Below are 18,473 nucleotides of genomic sequence, written 5' to 3' on the forward strand. Positions count from 1 at the left end.
GCCACGTGCAGCACGCAGGCTGCCGGTACCGTGGGCCAGCAGCTGGGTCGGACTTAAATAGAACAACGCGCCCCCGCTCCTCACGTGACCTCCGGGGCTGCCAGCACCGCCCTCGAGTCACAGTCGCATCGCCGCCGTTGCTGCCTTCTGCGCAGGCGCAGATCTTGGCCTCGGGCCAGTGACGCAATCGTGCCCCGCTCGCAGGATGCCGGACCCCAGTATACGTCGGACTACGTAACTCTGGCCGGTCGGCCTTCGCAGGAGGACGTGGGCGCGTAGGTCCCGCCGCAGCCCCGCGAGGGGCCGGGCCAGGGAGGGGAAGGGGCGGGACCGGAGGCGGCCAATCGGCGGCGCCCGAGCCGGTGCCGCGCCGCGCCCCGCCCAGCAGGCGGGCCTGCCCCGCGGGCCTGGAAGAGCGGACGCGCGGCGGTGGCGGCGGCGGCAGGGAGGTGAGTAGTTGCCCCACCCGCCCGCCAGTCTCCTTCCAGCCGCTGTCTCCCGGTTGTCCGCGCGGGCCCATCCCGAAGGAGCGGCGGCCCGCAGGGTTGCAGGAGCCGGGCGGCGGGCGCGGCCGGGCGACGGGAACAGGCCCGATCGCGCGGGCCCGGTGTCTACGTGCGGCGCAGCAGGCACCGGGTCCGGCCGCCGCTGGGGCCGGGTGTCCTTGGGAATGTGGGGGTTGGAGGGGCCGAGGGGCAGCCGTGCGCCGGCAGCGAGCTCGCTGGGGAGGGTCCGGGGTGGGCGCTGTCGGGTGCGGTGCCCACTCGGGCTCGGCCCGGCTGGAAAGCCGCGGACCTCAGAGAGCGGCCGAGGTAGGCGATGCCCGGGGACGGAGGTGCTGCCAGGGTGCCGGCCACTTACACTGGGAGGTGCCGCTGCCCCTCAAGCCGAAACATCTTTGTTGCGTGATCCCTGCTTCCCATTCCCTGCGCGGGCAAACTGGGAAATGGTGCTCAGAAACTACTTTGACTTGGAAGTCAGCATCAGGCCGCCCTGTGAGTTCGCACATCTGCTCAGGGGTCGGGCCCACACGAGTTTGGGGAAAGCGGGGGCTGCTGGTGCGTCTGGGCAGGAGGCTGCGAGAGCCGTCCTCTGCGGTTTCGCCCGGCGTTGGGGCTGACCGCCCAGTCCGCGTGTTGGTGTTCCGCCCCCCACGTCCCCCTCCTACAGCCTTGATTAGGGGTGATCGGTTTTCTCAGCTTACTGTGCAGTCTCCCTCAGGTGACTGCTCAGCTCCCGCACATGTCCTTTTCACAGCTAAACCTCAGACGCAGCCGTTTTTCGTGTTGGGGGGGGGGGCAGGTATCACTGATGGGACTGGGGAAGTGAGGCTGGTTTTCAGGGGAGACGAGGAAAGTTCTGCTGCAGACACATGGAGTCTGAGGGGACACCTAAGACCTGGCTGAAGAAGGTTAGAAGGAAGGCGGGTGGGTGGAGATGTAGGAACCAAAGGGACTTGGAAGAGGAGGGAGATTCAAGAGTAGAAGGTGGGGGCGGACCCGAAGGAGAAAACATTCAGGGAGTCTTAGGTGAGAGGAGGACCGGCCAAGCAGAAAGAACCACCCAAGGTGGTGTGGGGTACCAAGGAGAGCAAGGAGAGGAGCCCTGGGGAAGGGGTGTGCCCACGCGGTGGACAGACGCAGGGAGTGAGAGCAGCTCTTTGCATTTGGCAAGGCTGAGGTGGGGGGTGTGCTGAGCAGGCTCACTGTCCAGACTCCCGCCAGGCTCAGGCGTCAAGTCCCAGCCCCACCACTTCCCGGTGCCTTGTTAGTTCCTTCCTCGTCTGTGAAATAGGGATGATAGCGCCGGGGCCTGCTGCATGGGAAGCAGGTAACTAGCTAACGAGTCTCCGGCGTAAGCATTTGACATGTTTGTACTCCCCGAAGCCTCGCAACAGCCCGCCAGCCTCTACAGAGGACAGAACTAAGGTCAGAGAAGTTACCTGCTCAAGGTGAAAGCTGTGGCACTTGCCTTACTTCAGTAGAATAATGGTAATTCAAATTGCCTGGATTTTAGGGGTGTTGGAAATGGTCATGGATTGTGGACTGCATTTCCATGAAGTTTTCCCATGAAAGTAGTTTTTTTTATTTTATTATTATTTGGTTGTCTTCAAAGGCAGACATGATTCTCTTCTCAGGTTCGTTCCCAGATAGTGAGGGCATGTGTTTTGTTTGGTTTGGTTTCCTGATCAAAGAACTGGACATAAATTGTTGCCATAAATTGTTAGTTTCGGGTCTCTATACGCAAATTAGAAAATGAACTAGAAAATTTACTGCATTTCATTAATTATAGTTTTAAGCATTCATGTTTATCCTTGGGGAAACCTTAGCAATATGCTATTTTTTTCATGCAAATATTATCTTATGAAGGTACTCCAGGACTTCGGAAAACTGCTAAAGTGAAGTGTGATTTCAAACTTTACATGAGAAAAGTTAGGTTTAGGTTGTGAATAAGTTTGTATCATCTAAAGAACGGAAATAACCCTCATTAATTTTTAAACCTTTTACCTCAGTAATTGCTTATGCATGAAATAATTCTTGTTTTTGTTTTCAAGGCTGTTTTTGGAAAGAAGAAACATGGAAAGTGGTGCAGTTCTGCTGGAATCCAAATCCTCACCAGTTAACCTTCTGCATGAAATGCATCAACTACGCCTTCTGGGCCACCTGTGTGACGTCACTGTGAGCGTGGAGTACCAGGGTGTCCGAGAAGAATTCATGGCCCATAAGGCGGTGCTGGCAGCCACCAGCAAATTTTTTAAGGAAATGTTCCTTAATGAGAAGACTATGGATGGTACTAGGACTGTCTACTTACATGAAGTGCAAGTGGTTGACTTTGCTTCATTTCTTGAGTTTGTCTACACCGCAAAGGTACAGGTGGAAGAAGATCGGGTGCAGCGAATGCTGGAAATGGCTGAGAAGCTAAAATGTTTGGACTTATCAGAAACTTGTTTTCAATTAAAGAAACAGATGTTAGAGTCAGTGCTTTTGGAGTTGCAGAGTTTCTCCGAGTCTCAGGAGGTGGAAGGGAGCAGTGGCTCCCAAGGCAGTGTTACTTCTGACACTGGGGCAAGTGTGGCCGTGGACAGTCCTTTCACCAATGGCCTTGTGGCCTCCTTAGCTCCTCCAGTGCAGAGAATCAGCAACGGTACGTTGCCAGATCTGTCCCCAAAGAAGTCCAAAGAAAAACCAGACAAGAAGAAAGATGGAGTTAAGCCTTCCTACCCCAAAGTCAGAAGAGCTAGTGGAAGGCTGGCTGGCAGAAAGGTATTTGTGGAAATTCCTAAAAAGAAATACACAAGAAGACTCCGAGAGCAGCAGAAAAGTGCTGAGGATGATGTGGGGGACTACGGGTGTACCCAAGACCCCAGCCCAGACACTGTGGGGATCGAGGATGAGCCAGTGACAAAAAGTGAGGATTTCAGTGCTGGAGTGGAGGTCGGGGAGGTGCTGCAGAAGGCAGGGCAGGTGGGTGAAGAAGAGGAGGAGGAGGAAGGGGAGGAGGGGGAGGAGGAGGAGAAGAGGAAGAGCAACTTTAAGTGTACCATCTGCGAAAAGGCCTTTCTGTATGAGAAGAGCTTCCTGAAGCATATCAGGCACCATCACGGTGTGGCCACGGAGGTGATTCACCGCTGTGACACCTGTGGCCAGACCTTCGCCAACCGCTGCAACCTGAAGAGCCACCAGCGCCACGTCCACAGCAGTGAGCGCCACTTCCCATGTGAGCTCTGCGGGAAGAAATTCAAGAGGAAGAAGGACGTCAAGCGGCACGTGGTGCAGGTTCACGAGGGGGGTGGCGAGCGGCACCAGTGCCAGCAGTGCGGCAAGGGCCTGAGCTCCAAGACGGCCCTGCGGCTCCACGAGCGGACACACACCGGCCACAAGCCCTACGGCTGCACCGAGTGTGAGGCCAAGTTCTCACAGCCCTCGGCACTGAAGACCCACATGAGGTACGTGGACCTGGCTCCAGCTGCCTGGTGTGGGAAAGCAGAAACCCTCTCAAAATGTTTTTTCCGGAATGTGGCTTAATTTTCTTAAAATGCGTGTCAGAAATTGAAGTAGTTCTAGGATTTGGACCAGTGTGGCTACATTTCATTTCATAACTTGTTCCCTCTAGAGGTTTGGGGGCTGTTTTGAGATATCATTGAATTCTTTCTGGGTTGAGATGTTAGGAGGTGGTCTTGTTCTACAACAGAAATCCCCTAGTGTTCCTATAGGCCTTGGGCTGATGAGGACCTCCCAGCTCCTCCTGTCTGTGGTCACAGTGCAGAAGAGGACCCAGAACCAGGGTGGCCGACAGCTGCTGAACATGCCAGGTCCTGCAGATCTTGGCTGGCATGTACTGGAGGCCAGGGCTCTCCCACTCCCAGAGGCACACTTCCCACCACACCTGATGCTAATAACCTGTATTTTTCTTTTCTTGACTTATTTAGAATTTCGGCTTGTGACCATCCTGGTCCCACAGTCTCAGTAATGACCTCAGGGAGATGACATTTTTAGGGCTTCAGGACACTTCTCTGATCATGTTTGGTCTCCGGGCTTGGAAACTGTGCCACTGGTTAGTCTAAACTCCAGAATTAGGATGGACAGTGTTTTCTGCTTAACTTTTGTACTGTAGGTGATACTATTTTTAAATAAATTTCCTTATGGTGCTCAGTATTTATGCTTCCAATCCAGATAAGCAGTTTTCTACCCTATTCTAGATCTGCCCTCAAACTTCGGCTGGTCTGTGGGGAAGTAGTTTGGTGTTCATCTTTTTACTGTATATAACAAGTTTAAAAACCTGGCTTATTAGGAAGTGCTCAGTAAATTGTGGTTGATAGCTACTTCATACCATTTGTGAAATTAAAATGAATATGCATTTTTGGAACCAGGTTTCTTCAGCATTTTGAGAACAGTTCTTTCTAGACTGGTTATGTTACACATACTAGGAAATGATAGTTAATTTTTTGGCTATGTGGTTCTTCATAGCAATAGTTCCTATGGTGTTTGTGGTTGATTATTCTGAATAAGGAAACTTTAGAGATATTACACAATGCTCTGTAGTGTTTTTAAAAATATGTAAAGGCACGGTCTCTGGATGGGCTGTACAACATAAACCCCAAGACAGGTGTGGGTGGACATTCGGTGTCTTACTGGGCAGCGCATCGCAGTTAGCTGGCCTTGTGTGGACGCAGATTTGAGGAAGAAGATTATGGGTCTCTTCACCTTTCACTCCAATCATTCTCATCAGGTCTCCTTGAACAAAGTATCTTTCAGGTTAGTGTGGAAATTGTATTGCAAAGCGAGGTTTGAGATACATCCTAAGTTATCATCTGAATGTTGTACTTTCAGAATTCATACAGGGGAAAAACCTTTTGTCTGTGATGAATGTGGTGCAAGATTCACTCAGAACCACATGCTGATTTATCATAAAAGGTGTCACACAGGTAAATACTCCTGCTGTTGTGATTGAATGTCTTGCCTAGCTGTAGAAGGAAACTGCAGTTTATTAATTTAGAAGTTGGCATCTACCAAACTAGTACAGGTTAAAGCCAGGAATTAGCTTTCCCATTTAAAAAGTGAGCAAAAACAAATAAATAAAATATGCTTTGGTGATGGCCTTTTGCATACTGGTACTTCGCAGTAGGAACTGGCATGTGCGACTTAGGTATCAAAAAGGTATGAAATAGTTCCTGCTGCCTTAGCTCCAAATTCTATTTTCAGGAGTCTGTCCTAAAGAGATTGTTCAGCATATGGGAAAAGCTCTATTTTCCTTCTTGCTATTTCTAATAAGAAAGCATTAGAAACAACCTGATTGTCCAGTCACAGTAGTTTAGTAAATTAAAAACTCTACGCTCACCCACTGGCCATTTGGGCTGAGGGCTCTGAATATTATGAAAAACACCTGTACTTGCATATTGACTTGAAAAGTACACAGTGAATCCCAACTATATTGAACTCCTGTACAGAAGACTAGAAAATAGCTATATGATGTATTAAGGTGGTGGAATGATCTTATTTCCAGTTCCTAAAATTTTGTGATAGGATTTTATTATGTGAGGGACAAAATTTAAATTGGCTTTATTCTGATTCAGCATAGTAACCCTGAGATTCAGAAAACTGTTTATGACACAAAGTATACAGAACCTGCTCTATACTGTAGTTATCATGCTCAGTTCCTTATTTGTATTTCTAAATTTTTACTTCTAAACTCTGTCATATGATCCTTAAGTTCAAATGCAAGTGAGACAGACATGAGTCATTTAATGATATGAATTACTAGATTGTAAAATGTAAGCAGCAGAATTGGTGTTGAATGGATGGTTAGGAGTAGAGATGAAGTCAGGTTACATTGAAGGATTTAGAATCAATCATTTGATGAAAATATTAATATATTCAGATTTTATTAAACCCAGTATTGTTATTTTGATGTTTGTGAAATCAGGGGTACACCTGATCAGATGAATCTGATTTGTAGAATCAAAGGATTCAAACTACACAATAAAAGAGGGACTTTTATTCTGTAAAAGATCAATAGCAGTGCTTCTTTGAGAAAAAAATCTTAATTTCTCCAAACAAGTTGTATAAATTTCTAAAATGTGAGCTGGCTGGCCTATCTCTTATTTCTTCTTTGGGATTTTACACCAACTTTCAGCAGGTAGTAAGCATCTTACATGGCTAGACATTTTATGACAGCAGGCTGCCTGCGCTTTTGGAATTCATATGGATTTTAGAGATTGGACCCACTCTTCCTGTATGTTTCTGTGTCTGTTATTTCTAACTTTTTGTTTCATCTTTTCATGTAGGTGAAAGACCTTTTATGTGTGAAACATGTGGCAAGAGTTTTGCTTCTAAGGAGTATTTAAAACATCACAATAGAATCCATACTGGATCCAAACCCTTTAAATGTGAAGTTTGTTTCAGGACTTTTGCCCAACGGAATTCACTTTACCAGCATATTAAAGTCCACACAGGTATGGCTGGAACGTCACTGGAGAAGGGAGTTCAGTGTGCCAAGAAAAAATATCCCAAAGGTTTTTAACTTACTGGAGAACTTGGAATTTAGCTTTAGGATAAACTTTTGTGTGTCATAATAGCATTTTTAAATTTTTGAATTTTTAGTTTCTGGCTCTGAGAAACTGAAAAGGTATGGATATGTGAACATTTTGCCACTTTCAGATTAAAATCAGGGATAATCTATACATATCAGTGTATATATACATGCATACAAATTCAGTTGTGGGACTTGGGAATTTTATATTCCGCTAGAGGCCCGATGCACGAAATCCATGCAAGAGTAGGCCTTCCTTCCCCCAGCTGCCAGCACCGGCTTCCCTCTGGCACCTGGGACCTGGGCTTCCTTTTGGCTGGCCGCCGGCAGGCACTCAGGACCCAGGCTTCCCTTGCAGCCCCAGCTTTCGTCCGGAAGGTCGTCCGGTCTAATTAGCATATTATGCTTTTATTATTATAGATTACTATGGGAATAGGTAAAATTTCTATAGATAGAATATGAGCTACAAGTATGGATTTTGGCTGTTTTAGTGTAGGCCATACTCTTGGTATTACAGGTATCCCCCTTCCAAAAGTTCACATTAGGCCCCTTTGTTTTCACAAGAGACCTACATTCACTCCTGTTTTCACTAACCGGAAAAAGTGTGACATGAACTTTCAGAATGTGAGGGATACTCTTCATTTTATGCCGTTTTGGCTTACAAAAGGTTTCATGGGAACACGACTTTGGAAACCTGTGTAGAGGTGGTTTGTACCTGTCAGTTGACCCTCCACTGATCATCCTTATGGTGGAATGCTGACACTTCCTAGTGGTATACAAACAGCATTACTCCACATTTTATTCAAAATTATATACACCAGGCTAAAGAGATCAACCAGTTTTCCTCTCTTCCCGTCTCAGGCGAACGTCCCTATTGTTGTGACCAGTGTGGTAAGCAGTTCACCCAGCTCAACGCTCTCCAGCGTCACCATCGGATCCACACGGGAGAGAAGCCGTTCATGTGTAACGCATGTGGAAGGACATTTACTGACAAGTCCACTCTCCGGAGGCACACCTCAGTAAGCAACAGTGTGGCTTAAGAATGACAAATTGCTGGTCCCTAGGTATGCAAAACCCTAGACAGTAAGAAATGCCTGGTGTTCCATAAGCTGGTTATAGAAGACAGACAACAGGTATTTTCTTCCTGAAGTTTTGTCTGCAGTGAGCACATTCATAGTGTGAATGAAGTAAAGAACTAAATCTTGAGGTCCAGGAAGGCACAATCCATGGTAAACACGTTCTAACAGTGACAGCAGTGGCAGAAAGATACTTGGCAATTAGTAAAGACATTGCTGCCGTAGAAACTTAAATTGAAGAGAGACTATTGTTTTAACAGATGTATTTAATAAGTAAGTAGAATTGGATGATTTACAGATATTTGTTCAGACACATTTGGTGACTTTTGTGTTTGATTTGTAGGTTCATGACAAGAATACACCATGGAAGTCCTTCCTTGTTATTGTAGATGGCTCACCCAAGAATGATGAAGGGCATAAGACTGAACAGCCTGATGAAGAATATGCATCATCCAAACTTTCAGATAAATTGCTGTCTTTTGCTGAAAATAACCATTTTCACAACCTGGCCACAGTCCCAGGCAGCGTATCTACTGTGCATGAGAATAGTTCTGCCAACACAGCCTGCAAGTCGGACAATTCTGTGGTATCCCAGGATGCTCTGCTGGCCACCACCATCAGTGAGCTTAGTGAGCTGACACCACAGACAGACTTGATGCCCACACAACTTCACTCACTGACCAGCATGGAGTGAGCTTGAAGTGACCCGCCAAGCAGGCCCCATCCTGCATCTCGTGTGACAGTGTGTGCAAGGTGATGTATCAGGAGCCAAGATAAAGAACCGTCCGTAGGCAAAGAAGTGGGCATTCAAGAATGGCTTCTCATTTTCCACAATTTCTGATAACTTGCACGCTTTTATCAAAGCATTTTTGAAGCTTCCCCTTAAAAATCCTGATCTGCACGACCTCAGCTACACTTTATCAACACATAAGGCAGTTAACATAATCTCACTTAATTCTGGTGTAGGCTGTTATAGGCATTCATCATTCTAATGCTTGATTGTCTTGATGTTTATGAAGCTTAACTATTTACCTTAATAGAGTACACAGCATTGATCCAGCTCATGAAATTGCTTTTAATGGTCTCCCTAGTCTCTCAGCCTGCCTTATATTTCCATGTGGGTGTATTTCTCTGATACTTTAAAGATAGTTTTCTACCAACTGAAATAAAACTGGGGCCATATATTTTTAATTGTTTCTTTCCTGCCGAATTGAAGCAAATCAGATTTGCTCTAAGTACCCTTGAACTGAAGAGATGAATTACTGCATTCACCCCTTTCTACTCCCCCAGCCCCGCACTAAATAAAGGAATGACAAATTGAACACCTGCAAAATAGTTTAGTATAGCCTCTACTCACAGCATATGTGCAGCTAGGAAATTTGTCATAAAGTAGCTTTTGAAATGAAATGTGGCTGTTCATTTTCATTCCTAAAAATCTGATAAGGTAAAAGCTGTCCTACCAAAGATTTTAGGAGCAAACTAGTATTTTCTTTTTCTTTTTGCAGAGGTACGAAAAATTAAGCAAGAGGCTTTAGAACACTTGAAACTTATGTAGTCATTTTACTGACGAGTAGCAATGAGGTGATTGTGGCTAATCTTAGAGCACAGAGTATTAGTATTTCTGCCTGTTTTTTCTGATTTAATTTTCAAGATTTTCAGAAAATCAGAACTTTCTCATTGCCAAATCAAGAGCTAGAAACAGGCAGGTAAATGTCACACCTTTGTTTCCTCGGGAGTATGCGAGAATATAGCAGAAGGGACCAAAAGCCTTGGCACACATCATTGATTATGCCTTAAGAGTAGATTGTGAAGAACCAATACTTGTCTTAAATGCTCCTTCGGCTGTCTCATGCTGGACTTTACAATGAAAAGATAATTCTGCTGTATTTGCTAAGTTTGATTCTTGGTTCCAGTGGCTTTTGTATGTAGCCGTGACTCATATGTAACCCTAAACTTAATTTAAACAACCTTAAAGTCTTTTGTTTACCAATTTTTCTACATTTTAATTTATTGACTTGCTGTGAAACACTTTAATTTTTGAGAAAAGTTCTAAGAGAAAGAACTTATCCATAAGTTCCAGGATGAACACAGCTGTACTATGCCAGGAACTAATGAGAGACTTTCTTCCTATGTGCTTATTTTCTAGTTTGTGACATGTTACATACTAAAGCCACTATAAGTTGTTTAGGTGCTGATAACACAGCAGTACTTAACTACTTCAAATACAGTTATGACAACATATCCTAGTTGTGTTTACAGAACAACAGTAACAAAAAACTGTCATACAACCATTTTATTCTTGGTAAGAGAATGAATTGGCCAACTGATGTACTGTTTCATGGAGTAAAGTCATTTTAATGAGAAGGAATTTAAATAATAGATTATTTTGCTACCTACTAGAATTTTTGTCTTGGTTTCTTTAGAAATTCTACAAAAAAAATCGTTTACTGTGTTAATAAACGTTTGCTTTGTAAAATAGTTTTGCAAGTCTGAAGTTTTTCCCCCATTATTAAAATGTAGGCTCTGTAAATAGAAAGAAGTATAATTTCCTTAATGTCATGGATAATGAAGTTTAAAATCAAGGTTATAGTCTTAGGAGTAATCTCTTTAGTTATAACCATGTGGACTGCACATTAATTCTCTAGGAATAAAAGGCCTGGTGGTAAGTAACACTACCCTCTGCTTATGTAGAAGTAACCTGTGCAGCTGGCACTGTGGAGTGTGTAAATGGACTGGTTTCTTCAATGTCATGTTTAAGTTGCATCATGGACACTTCAGTATATGTACTTCTTTGTCTGCTTCCCAGGAGGGTAAAGCTGCATCTGAGAACAGAACTCTGAAAACTGGAAGACTCATCATTGAGGGTTTGTGGGAATCTACCCCTATTTCTCTTAATCCAAGTACAGCCTCCCGGAGTGAAGCAAGCTACTGCCTCACCATGTCAGTCCTAACGCCACGGTTAGGAAGTGCCCTTGGTGTTGGCACTGCTTCTCCTAGAGCCGTGGTTGGCAAACCGCAGCTCGCGAGCCACATGCGGCTCTTTGGCCCCTTAGTGTGGCTCTTCCACAAAATACCACGTGCTGGCGCGCACGTACAGTGCGATTGAAACTTCGTGGCCCATGCGCAGAAGTCGGTAATTTTGTGGAAGAGCCACACTCAAGGGGCCAACGAGCCGCGGTTTGCCGAGCCGCAGTTTGCCGACCACTCTCCGAGCATCAGGCAGGCAATTGTGAGGTGATTTAGTGCCTTCCAACCATGGTGTGGGAAATAATCTCTGCCCGAACTCCAAAGACCTCTACTGCCTTTGGTTTTACCAAAACTTTTATGTTACAATTTGGGAAAAAATAGGTCATGTGGTGGGAGAAGACCTTTGTTAAAGGTAACTTTAAACTAACCCTAACTGGTTTGGCTCAGTGGATAGAGCGTCAGCCTGTGGACTGAAAGGTCCCAGGTTCGATTCCAGTCAAGGGCATGTACCTTGGTTGTGGGCACATCCCCAGTAGGGGGTGTGCAGGATGCAGCTGATCAATGTTTCTCTCTCATCGATGTTTCTAACTTCTATCCCTCTCCCTTCCTCTCTGTAAAAAAATCAATAAAATATTTTTTTTTTAAAAAAGGTAACTTTAAGAGAAATGTGGTTTTGCTATCGATAATCCAAACCAACAAATTTGAGTATGGATTATAATTTAATCCTAACCTGTTAAATTTTATACCTTGCACCCAGGGACATTTTTTGAGATAAAATGAGTGATTGTCCCTTTAATTAAACTTGACAGTGTGAAACTTGAAGTAACCATATTATTTCAGTGGCGGGAGGACACTTGTGTGAAGGACCATTTGTTCACATGTTACTATTATCTAGATGGGGGCAGTATGACTGAGCAAGCTTCAAAGACAGGTCAGAGGACCAAATAGCATGTCACCTAGCCAAGCCCCAGAAACCACACACTTACCTTTGCCAATTTTACAGGGACTCTTACCAAGGCTGGCAAAACCAGGTTTTTAAACCATCACTGTGGCTTCTTTCTGTTAGGAAATAATGACTGTGAGATAAACTAACCTTGAATGATCAACAGCTTCTCAGGATTCCTAAGATGGCCTGTTATACCATTCTTTTTTCAAAATTTAGTTTGAATTATCTTTAAGTTGTAAATATACTCACAGACTATAACACTGCTCTTTGATGGGATGAGCTGACCCACAGTTCCCCACATGGCACCCTCTTCCTCCATAGAACTTGTGGCCTGAGTGGCCAGGGGGGTTCAACCTTCCCCAGGGGCATGTGCTGACCCTGTACAGGTATCTGCAAAGGTAAATAAATGCCCACACTGCCAACAGAGTTGAGGGGCTTCATGGTTCCTTCATCCCCACCCCCACCTAGCAGTTTTCTGTGAACCAATCCTCAACTTTGCAAGTGACTGTAGCCCAACACTCCTTAATAGGGCAGCTAAACGGGATGAGAATGGGAGGCGTAGAGTCACTGCAAACTTTGCGGATTATATCAACACACTAAAGCCAGGGCTTCTTTTGTAAACCCCCAGCTTCCAAAACCATTACAGTGCCCTGAATTCCCACCAAGTAATAGAGATTTTAACATAGTCAAACTTATATTTCAATGCATAGACAAAGAACCTAGAGAATAATGCTCACTGTCTTCAACTTATAGGAACAACTTCAAGAAAAGGAAGCTACTTGTGACTTGTGTAGCTTTAGGTAGTAGGAAAGACCTGTCAAAAATATTACTCATAATTTCCACTTTATTTACTGTACAAGTTCACACAAAACATACATACTCTTTTCTGCTAAGGTAGATTTATGGTTAGTTTCCATAATACAATACTCCACCGGAGAGCATGGGAAAGAACACCGTGACCGGCTCAACTTCGCAGGCAGGACCCCGCACGCACGGCCCTGGAGGTGGGTCACGGGCAGCATGCTGTGCTGCCAAACCCTCCAAAGGAAGCCACAGGTTTGCATTTGAATATTTTAAACGCACAGTATCAGAGGAAACAATAAATGCACACACTTTGATTATAGTGACATCATCACACACAGTCAACTGCAAAAATACTGTTTTTAAGTCATTAAATAAAAAAGGAACTCGCAGAAGCTATAAAAATGTTGCCACCACTGATTTTGACTATGAACTAAACCCCGATTTGCTAAAATACAAGAACTATAACATAACAGTCGTTACATTTTGTTCATAAATAACATTCTCTAGATCCTGAGAACATACCTTGGGCCTCTGTGTCACGGCACTACCCTACATTCAACAATGGAGCATTTCAAGGAAGGAAGGAAGGAAGTTTGGATATTGTTAATGGGATTTTCTCCCTCTCCTTTTCCTTTCACCTAGCAAGTCTGTTCTAGTCATCAGTTACTTTTACTCTTTCGTGTGAAATATTTGAAAATTCTTAACTTAGGCACTGATATCCTTGTTTATTTCAAAACAGCAAGTCCCTGACTGACATCACAAAATGTTACCAATATAATTTTTTAAAAACCATACCTCTTGTTCAGGTGCGTTTGTTAAGGAATCACGATAAAGCTAAATGGAACTGCCTTAAAACAAAAGCATTTAGTTTTTACTTTTAAGTGGTCAGACCAGAAGGCTCTTTTAAAGAGTGGAAACACACTTTCTAAACTAGTGATGGAAGAAGCATGTTGACCGGCTGGGATTTACATGCTCTTCAGATGGGCAGACCTATGGCCAGAGGACATGGGCTGCAAAAGCACTCCCCACGCCTCACTTTCACAAAAGTGCATTTGGAAAAAAGCTTGTTACAAAAGCACAGTTGGATGGTTATGGAATATATTAGATAAAGCAACAAAACCCCACTTTTCTATAATATTTTCATAAGAGAGTCCAACAGGAAATAAAGTACCAAACAAGCTCCATTCCAAATTTGTACTGTAATAGCCAGCTTTCTTTTAAGAATCCCTGACTTTTAAGGAAAAAAATAAATCCTTATCAGATTCCAGCACCCAATGCCAGAGTGCCCGTGTCTTCTGGTCCATTCCCTCTGCCTCAGATGATAGTATGACGCCTTCCTCTCCATCAGCCCACCCTGCACACATCACTCTGCAGGTACAGCCAGGGAATCCTCAGCCACCTGAGAAACAGCCTCCCAGCTGGGCCTTGGCTGCCCTTTTCTTTTTCTGCTACTTTCTCCTTCACCCCAGGTTAACCCATTCACCATCCCCAAACCTTCTTCCTCACTGAGCTCTTTGTCTGGGCACATTCTACTTCTATCCAACAAAGCCTATTAATTCCAGTTGAGGGCCACCCAAAAATGAAAACATCATTTAAATACTAGTTACTATCTAACATAATATGGGAAATTTCATTACCTGTCATTAATGAGAGCAGCACAAGTCAGGAAAAAAAACAGGCTATATATGGCAACAAATGCACATCAAACATAAATCATTTAAGCCTAAAACTATGCACAGAGGAGCTCTGGACAGTTTCCCTCAGTGGTTAGAGCGCACCAAAGGGTCATGGGTTTGATTCCTGATCTAGAGCACACACCTGGGTATCAGGTTTGATCCCGTGCCCTGGTTGTGTCACGTGTAGGAGGCAACCAATTGATGTGTCTTTCTCACATCAATGTTTCTCTCTCCCGCGCCCCCCCCCCCCCCCATTCACTCTCTCTAAAAAAATCAATGGGAAAAAATATCCTTGGGTGAGAATTAATAAGAAAAAATATGTACAGAGGAGATTCAAAAAACAAGATCACGTCTAAGTACAATGTCAGCATGTAACATAATGGGTAGGGGTCAAGTTCGTAAATTAATAGAGCACTTATGTAAAATAAAAGGATAGAATTTAAAGTTCAAATACAAAAGCTAAAACAATCCCATCAGCTAAGAAGAAAATACAGTCTCCTGAAAAGCTAGTTGGAGGCATATAGTAAGCCTCTGTACCATATATACCCTACCTAACCCATCATGGTCAATAAATGGATAAAATTACTGAAACCCCTTTTCACTCTTTGACTTATAATCTCTGGGCCCCAGTGAGGATGTGCATGACTGTGGCATAAAGGAAGGCATCTCAATGTGGGAAAGAGTATGACCATGAAAATAAAGAGAAAGGGGTATGCCAGTTACACCACCTTTATGCGAATATAAGGAATGGGATTTCCCCGCCAACTAAAAGTGGAACCAGGTCTAGGAAAAGGAAAATTTCCATTTCTCATAGATCTTATATATTTGTGTGTGTGTAAATACAAAGCAGTCAAACCCACCTTGACATACATCCACACACATAAGCAAGTTTAAGTGACGCAGGCAGGCCTGTGTTCCGAATTTTCACATGCATGTTAGCATAGGGAACAATGTCAAAAGCAGAAACTGGTCATTAGTATCATCAAAAAATCACAAGATAACAACAACAAATTTATAATAAAGAAAGTCATCAACTGATTCCTAACAACCACCCTAAACTAAATACATACACTTAGAGAATACATCCAGATGCAAATTTACAGAGAGTATGCAAAGCAGCGATTAGAGCAAATTGGGTTAGATACTCAAGTCCAAGAAAAAGGACAGAATATGTGGCAAAACTAAACATGACTCTGCAAATATCAAACAAGAATAAAATTCTGAAGTAGTACTCGGAAAACTCTGGGGACTCTGGCAAGCATGAAATAGCCCATCACGCCCACAATATGCACAGGAGATTCTTTTATCCATTTGCTTAACAGTGATATAAACACAGAAACACACACGCATTGTTTGGTTCATGTGCAACAAAACTAAGCCGTTAAATGGGCATCCCATAAAGATCACTTGGCCCTAAGAGGAACTAAAAAGGAGTTAGCTGCATGCCACAAAGACGTATAAATGTTTCACTTTAGGTCTCCGTCTCCTTCTCCATCCCCTTGGATGGACTTTTTGATACGAAGCAACATGGTAGTAAGCCACTGATCCAAGCGAGATATTGAGTCAAATTCCTTCACCTAGTTTAAGGTTAAAGGAACAGGAATTAATCTATGGAAATGCAACTGAAATAAAGCAGCTGTTTAAACTTAAATAGTGATAATCAACCAACTTTCTTCATTTAAAATTATTCATTCCAGTTCATAACAGTCATTAAAAATTTTTTATTTTTTCATTATTCTCTGCCTATTTTGATGGAGCTATTAACAAGTTTCTCTGCCTTTTATATTGCTCTGTATATAACATCTGATGACAAAAATCCCTAACAGCCTTTATAATTGGAAGAAGATCACAATTAATATAACAAAGGAAATTAGACCGTGCATAAGACTTAGAAGGGAACATGGAAAATTAAGTGTTCCAATATTCACTGAACAAGAAAAAAGGTATTTGCAGAGACAGGATGTATGGAAGCAGGATTCCTTTAACTCACTGCAACACATTAATAAAGAATAAGACTTCAATAGAATGTAAATGGTTTTGCAGCAAAAGTTAAATGGGAAAACATTCCTTCCCACCACTGCTTCAAAGCCATGATAAATATAGTAATGGCATAAGATGCCAAAAGATGGGAAAACAGAAGATAGATGAATATAAAGAAAAAATCTTCCATTTATGTTATGCCAGGAATATAGCAAACTCTCACTGCTTTGTTTTTATATTTTAAATTGTACTGAACTGATTTTACTTTACACTTATTTCTGGAGCATATTATTTTCAAAAGAAAACATTCAAACAGCAAATTATAACAGTATATGATTTTTTTTCTTGAATTTGCCTTATAGTTAAATTCACCATGGCTAATGAAACCATATAACTGTATAGGTTTGTGGGATATAAAAAAACATGATCTTTGGAAAATACAATTGGGTATACTGGAATAATGTTCAAATAAATATTTACAATGAAAAGAAGAAAAAGATCCTGTAATAAACCTTTTAAGTATGTATTATATTTCAAGGACATAACTTACTGCTTCAGTGTAAGCTTCACTGTTCTGTTCTTCATGAGCTTCTAGAAGTTTCTAGTAACATAAATATGGAAAAATTAGATTGGTAGGCTAAAAAAGTTCCATCTGTGAATAGAGATACTTTAAATACAGAAGTAGCCTCAGTATCACATTAACTGATGTTGCTAAATACTTTATAAAATTGGAGAAATATTCAAGTACAAATAAAGAATTACCCCAAGCCCTGGGTCCAGTATTTGAGCTAACATTTCTGAATTGCCTGCTTTGGAACACAACACTCTATCCCTGACTCTCAGTGGCATTTGAAACCTAATATGCAAAAGTAGGAAAGGCTCTTCCGCAGATTTATCCTTCACTTCACACCCAGTTCCACCTGACAGCAAAACCTTTTTCTTTAAAGTCCTAATATTACTTACTTTCAATAATTTACATTCTCTTGAATCAGTAAATGCTGGAAACATTTCCTCATATTTCTCAAGAGCCAGCTGAGAGAGAAAAAACACTTGTTAATGTCTGACTCACTAAACCAGGAAACACAGCTTTGAACATTCTTATTTTTTAAATATATTTTTATTGATTTCAGAGAGGAAGGGAGAGGGAGAGACAGAAACATCAATAATGAGAGAGACTCGCTGATTGGCTGCCTCCTGCACGCCCCCTACTGGGGATCGAGCCTGCAACCCCAAGCAGATGCCCTTGACTGGAATCAAACCTGGGACCCTTTGGTCCGTAGTCTGACGCTCTATCCACTGAGCCAAACCAGCTGGGGCTGAACATTCTATTCGCTTAAGTAAGACTCATCTACATCCTATTTAATTGTATAAGTATGTGTTAAATTCATCAAAATCAACACAGGACTCCATTCTATTCTGATTTTCAATTTCAGTTAAGAATCTAGTTCTAAAACAATTTTCCAGAATTAGGTTGCTGTAGAGAAGATGTTGTAAACCAAATCTAATTCTTAAAACTCATAAACAGGTGTCTTTTTTTTTTAAGGTACCCAGTTTAGTCTTGCAACTAACGAATATCACCCAAACCAAATGATATAAAGAACAACAGAGTACCTGAGTGAGGCCCGCTCTCATGGGCAATGTGCATCAGAAAACTAGTACTAAGGACTGACCATACCTTGGCATTCAACTCATCGACTATGAAGTGACAGAGGGCTGCTTTAAAGAAGTAATCCTTTGCACTGTACTTCAACAGAGGATTATCCATGGTGTTTGCCCCAACCTAGGCACAGAAAGCAGAGTTAGATATAAAAGGTTTGTGGTGTTTTTTTAAAGATTGAATTTATTGGGGTGACACTGGTTAATAAAACCATACAGGTTTCAAGTGTACAACTCAATAAGACATCATCTGCATAGCACACCATGCACTCACCACCCAAAGTCAAGTCTGTTTCTGCTGTTTGTCCCCCTTTGTCCACTTTCTCCTCCCCACACCCT

General features: G+C 42.9%; 2 protein-coding genes across 9 annotated transcripts in view; one reads left to right on the top strand and one right to left on the bottom strand.

The window, feature by feature from the left end:
* The first annotated feature begins 326 nt into the window (after window positions 1-326).
* Window positions 327-9,511, top strand: GZF1 (GDNF inducible zinc finger protein 1). 2 transcript variants are annotated; one of them, XM_036321562.1, is made up of 7 exons: window positions 423-449; window positions 1,887-1,991; window positions 2,555-3,946; window positions 5,331-5,425; window positions 6,785-6,952; window positions 7,891-8,048; window positions 8,449-9,511. In XM_036321562.1, exons 3-7 carry the CDS (start codon window positions 2,577-2,579, stop codon window positions 8,797-8,799), a joined length of 2,142 nt encoding a protein of 713 aa, XP_036177455.1. In that variant the 5' UTR covers window positions 423-449; window positions 1,887-1,991; window positions 2,555-2,576; the 3' UTR covers window positions 8,800-9,511. The 2 variants fall into 2 exon arrangements, with proteins under 2 accessions (XP_036177454.1, XP_036177455.1); XM_036321561.1 differs by lacking the exon at window positions 1,887-1,991 and having other exon boundaries at window positions 327-449.
* A 2,205-nt stretch (window positions 9,512-11,716) lies between these two features.
* Window positions 11,717-18,473, bottom strand: part of NAPB (NSF attachment protein beta) — a 54,337-nt gene continuing 47,580 nt past the window's right edge. For 5 of the 7 annotated variants that reach the window (XM_036321563.1, XM_036321565.1, XM_036321566.1 and 2 more), the window contains 4 exons: window positions 18,154-18,258; window positions 17,442-17,510; window positions 17,029-17,079; window positions 11,717-16,075 (listed from right to left, as the gene is read on the bottom strand). In XM_036321563.1, the coding sequence (XP_036177456.1) occupies window positions 15,965-16,075; window positions 17,029-17,079; window positions 17,442-17,510; window positions 18,154-18,258 (336 nt within the window). In that variant the 3' untranslated portion in view covers window positions 11,717-15,964. Of the gene's footprint in view, window positions 16,076-17,028; window positions 17,080-17,441; window positions 17,511-18,153; window positions 18,259-18,473 lie in introns of those variants that run through there. The other 2 variants (XR_004969879.1, XR_004969880.1) reach the window with 2 other exon arrangements.

The sequence above is a fragment of the Myotis myotis genome, unplaced genomic scaffold (assembly GCF_014108235.1).
Source record: "Myotis myotis isolate mMyoMyo1 unplaced genomic scaffold, mMyoMyo1.p scaffold_m19_p_9, whole genome shotgun sequence".
In the NCBI taxonomy this organism is placed as follows: domain Eukaryota; kingdom Metazoa; phylum Chordata; class Mammalia; order Chiroptera; family Vespertilionidae; genus Myotis; species Myotis myotis.

Coding starts and splice junctions, on each gene's coding strand:
- GZF1 (XM_036321561.1), top strand. CDS start 2,577: ATGGAAAGTGGTGCAGTTCTGCTGGAATCCAAATCCTCACCAGTTAAC. Junction 6,953..7,890: donor GCATATTAAAGTCCACACAG/GTATGGCTGGAA, acceptor TTCCCGTCTCAG/GCGAACGTCCCTATTGTTGT. Junction 8,049..8,448: donor CTCTCCGGAGGCACACCTCA/GTAAGCAACAGT, acceptor TTTGATTTGTAG/GTTCATGACAAGAATACACC.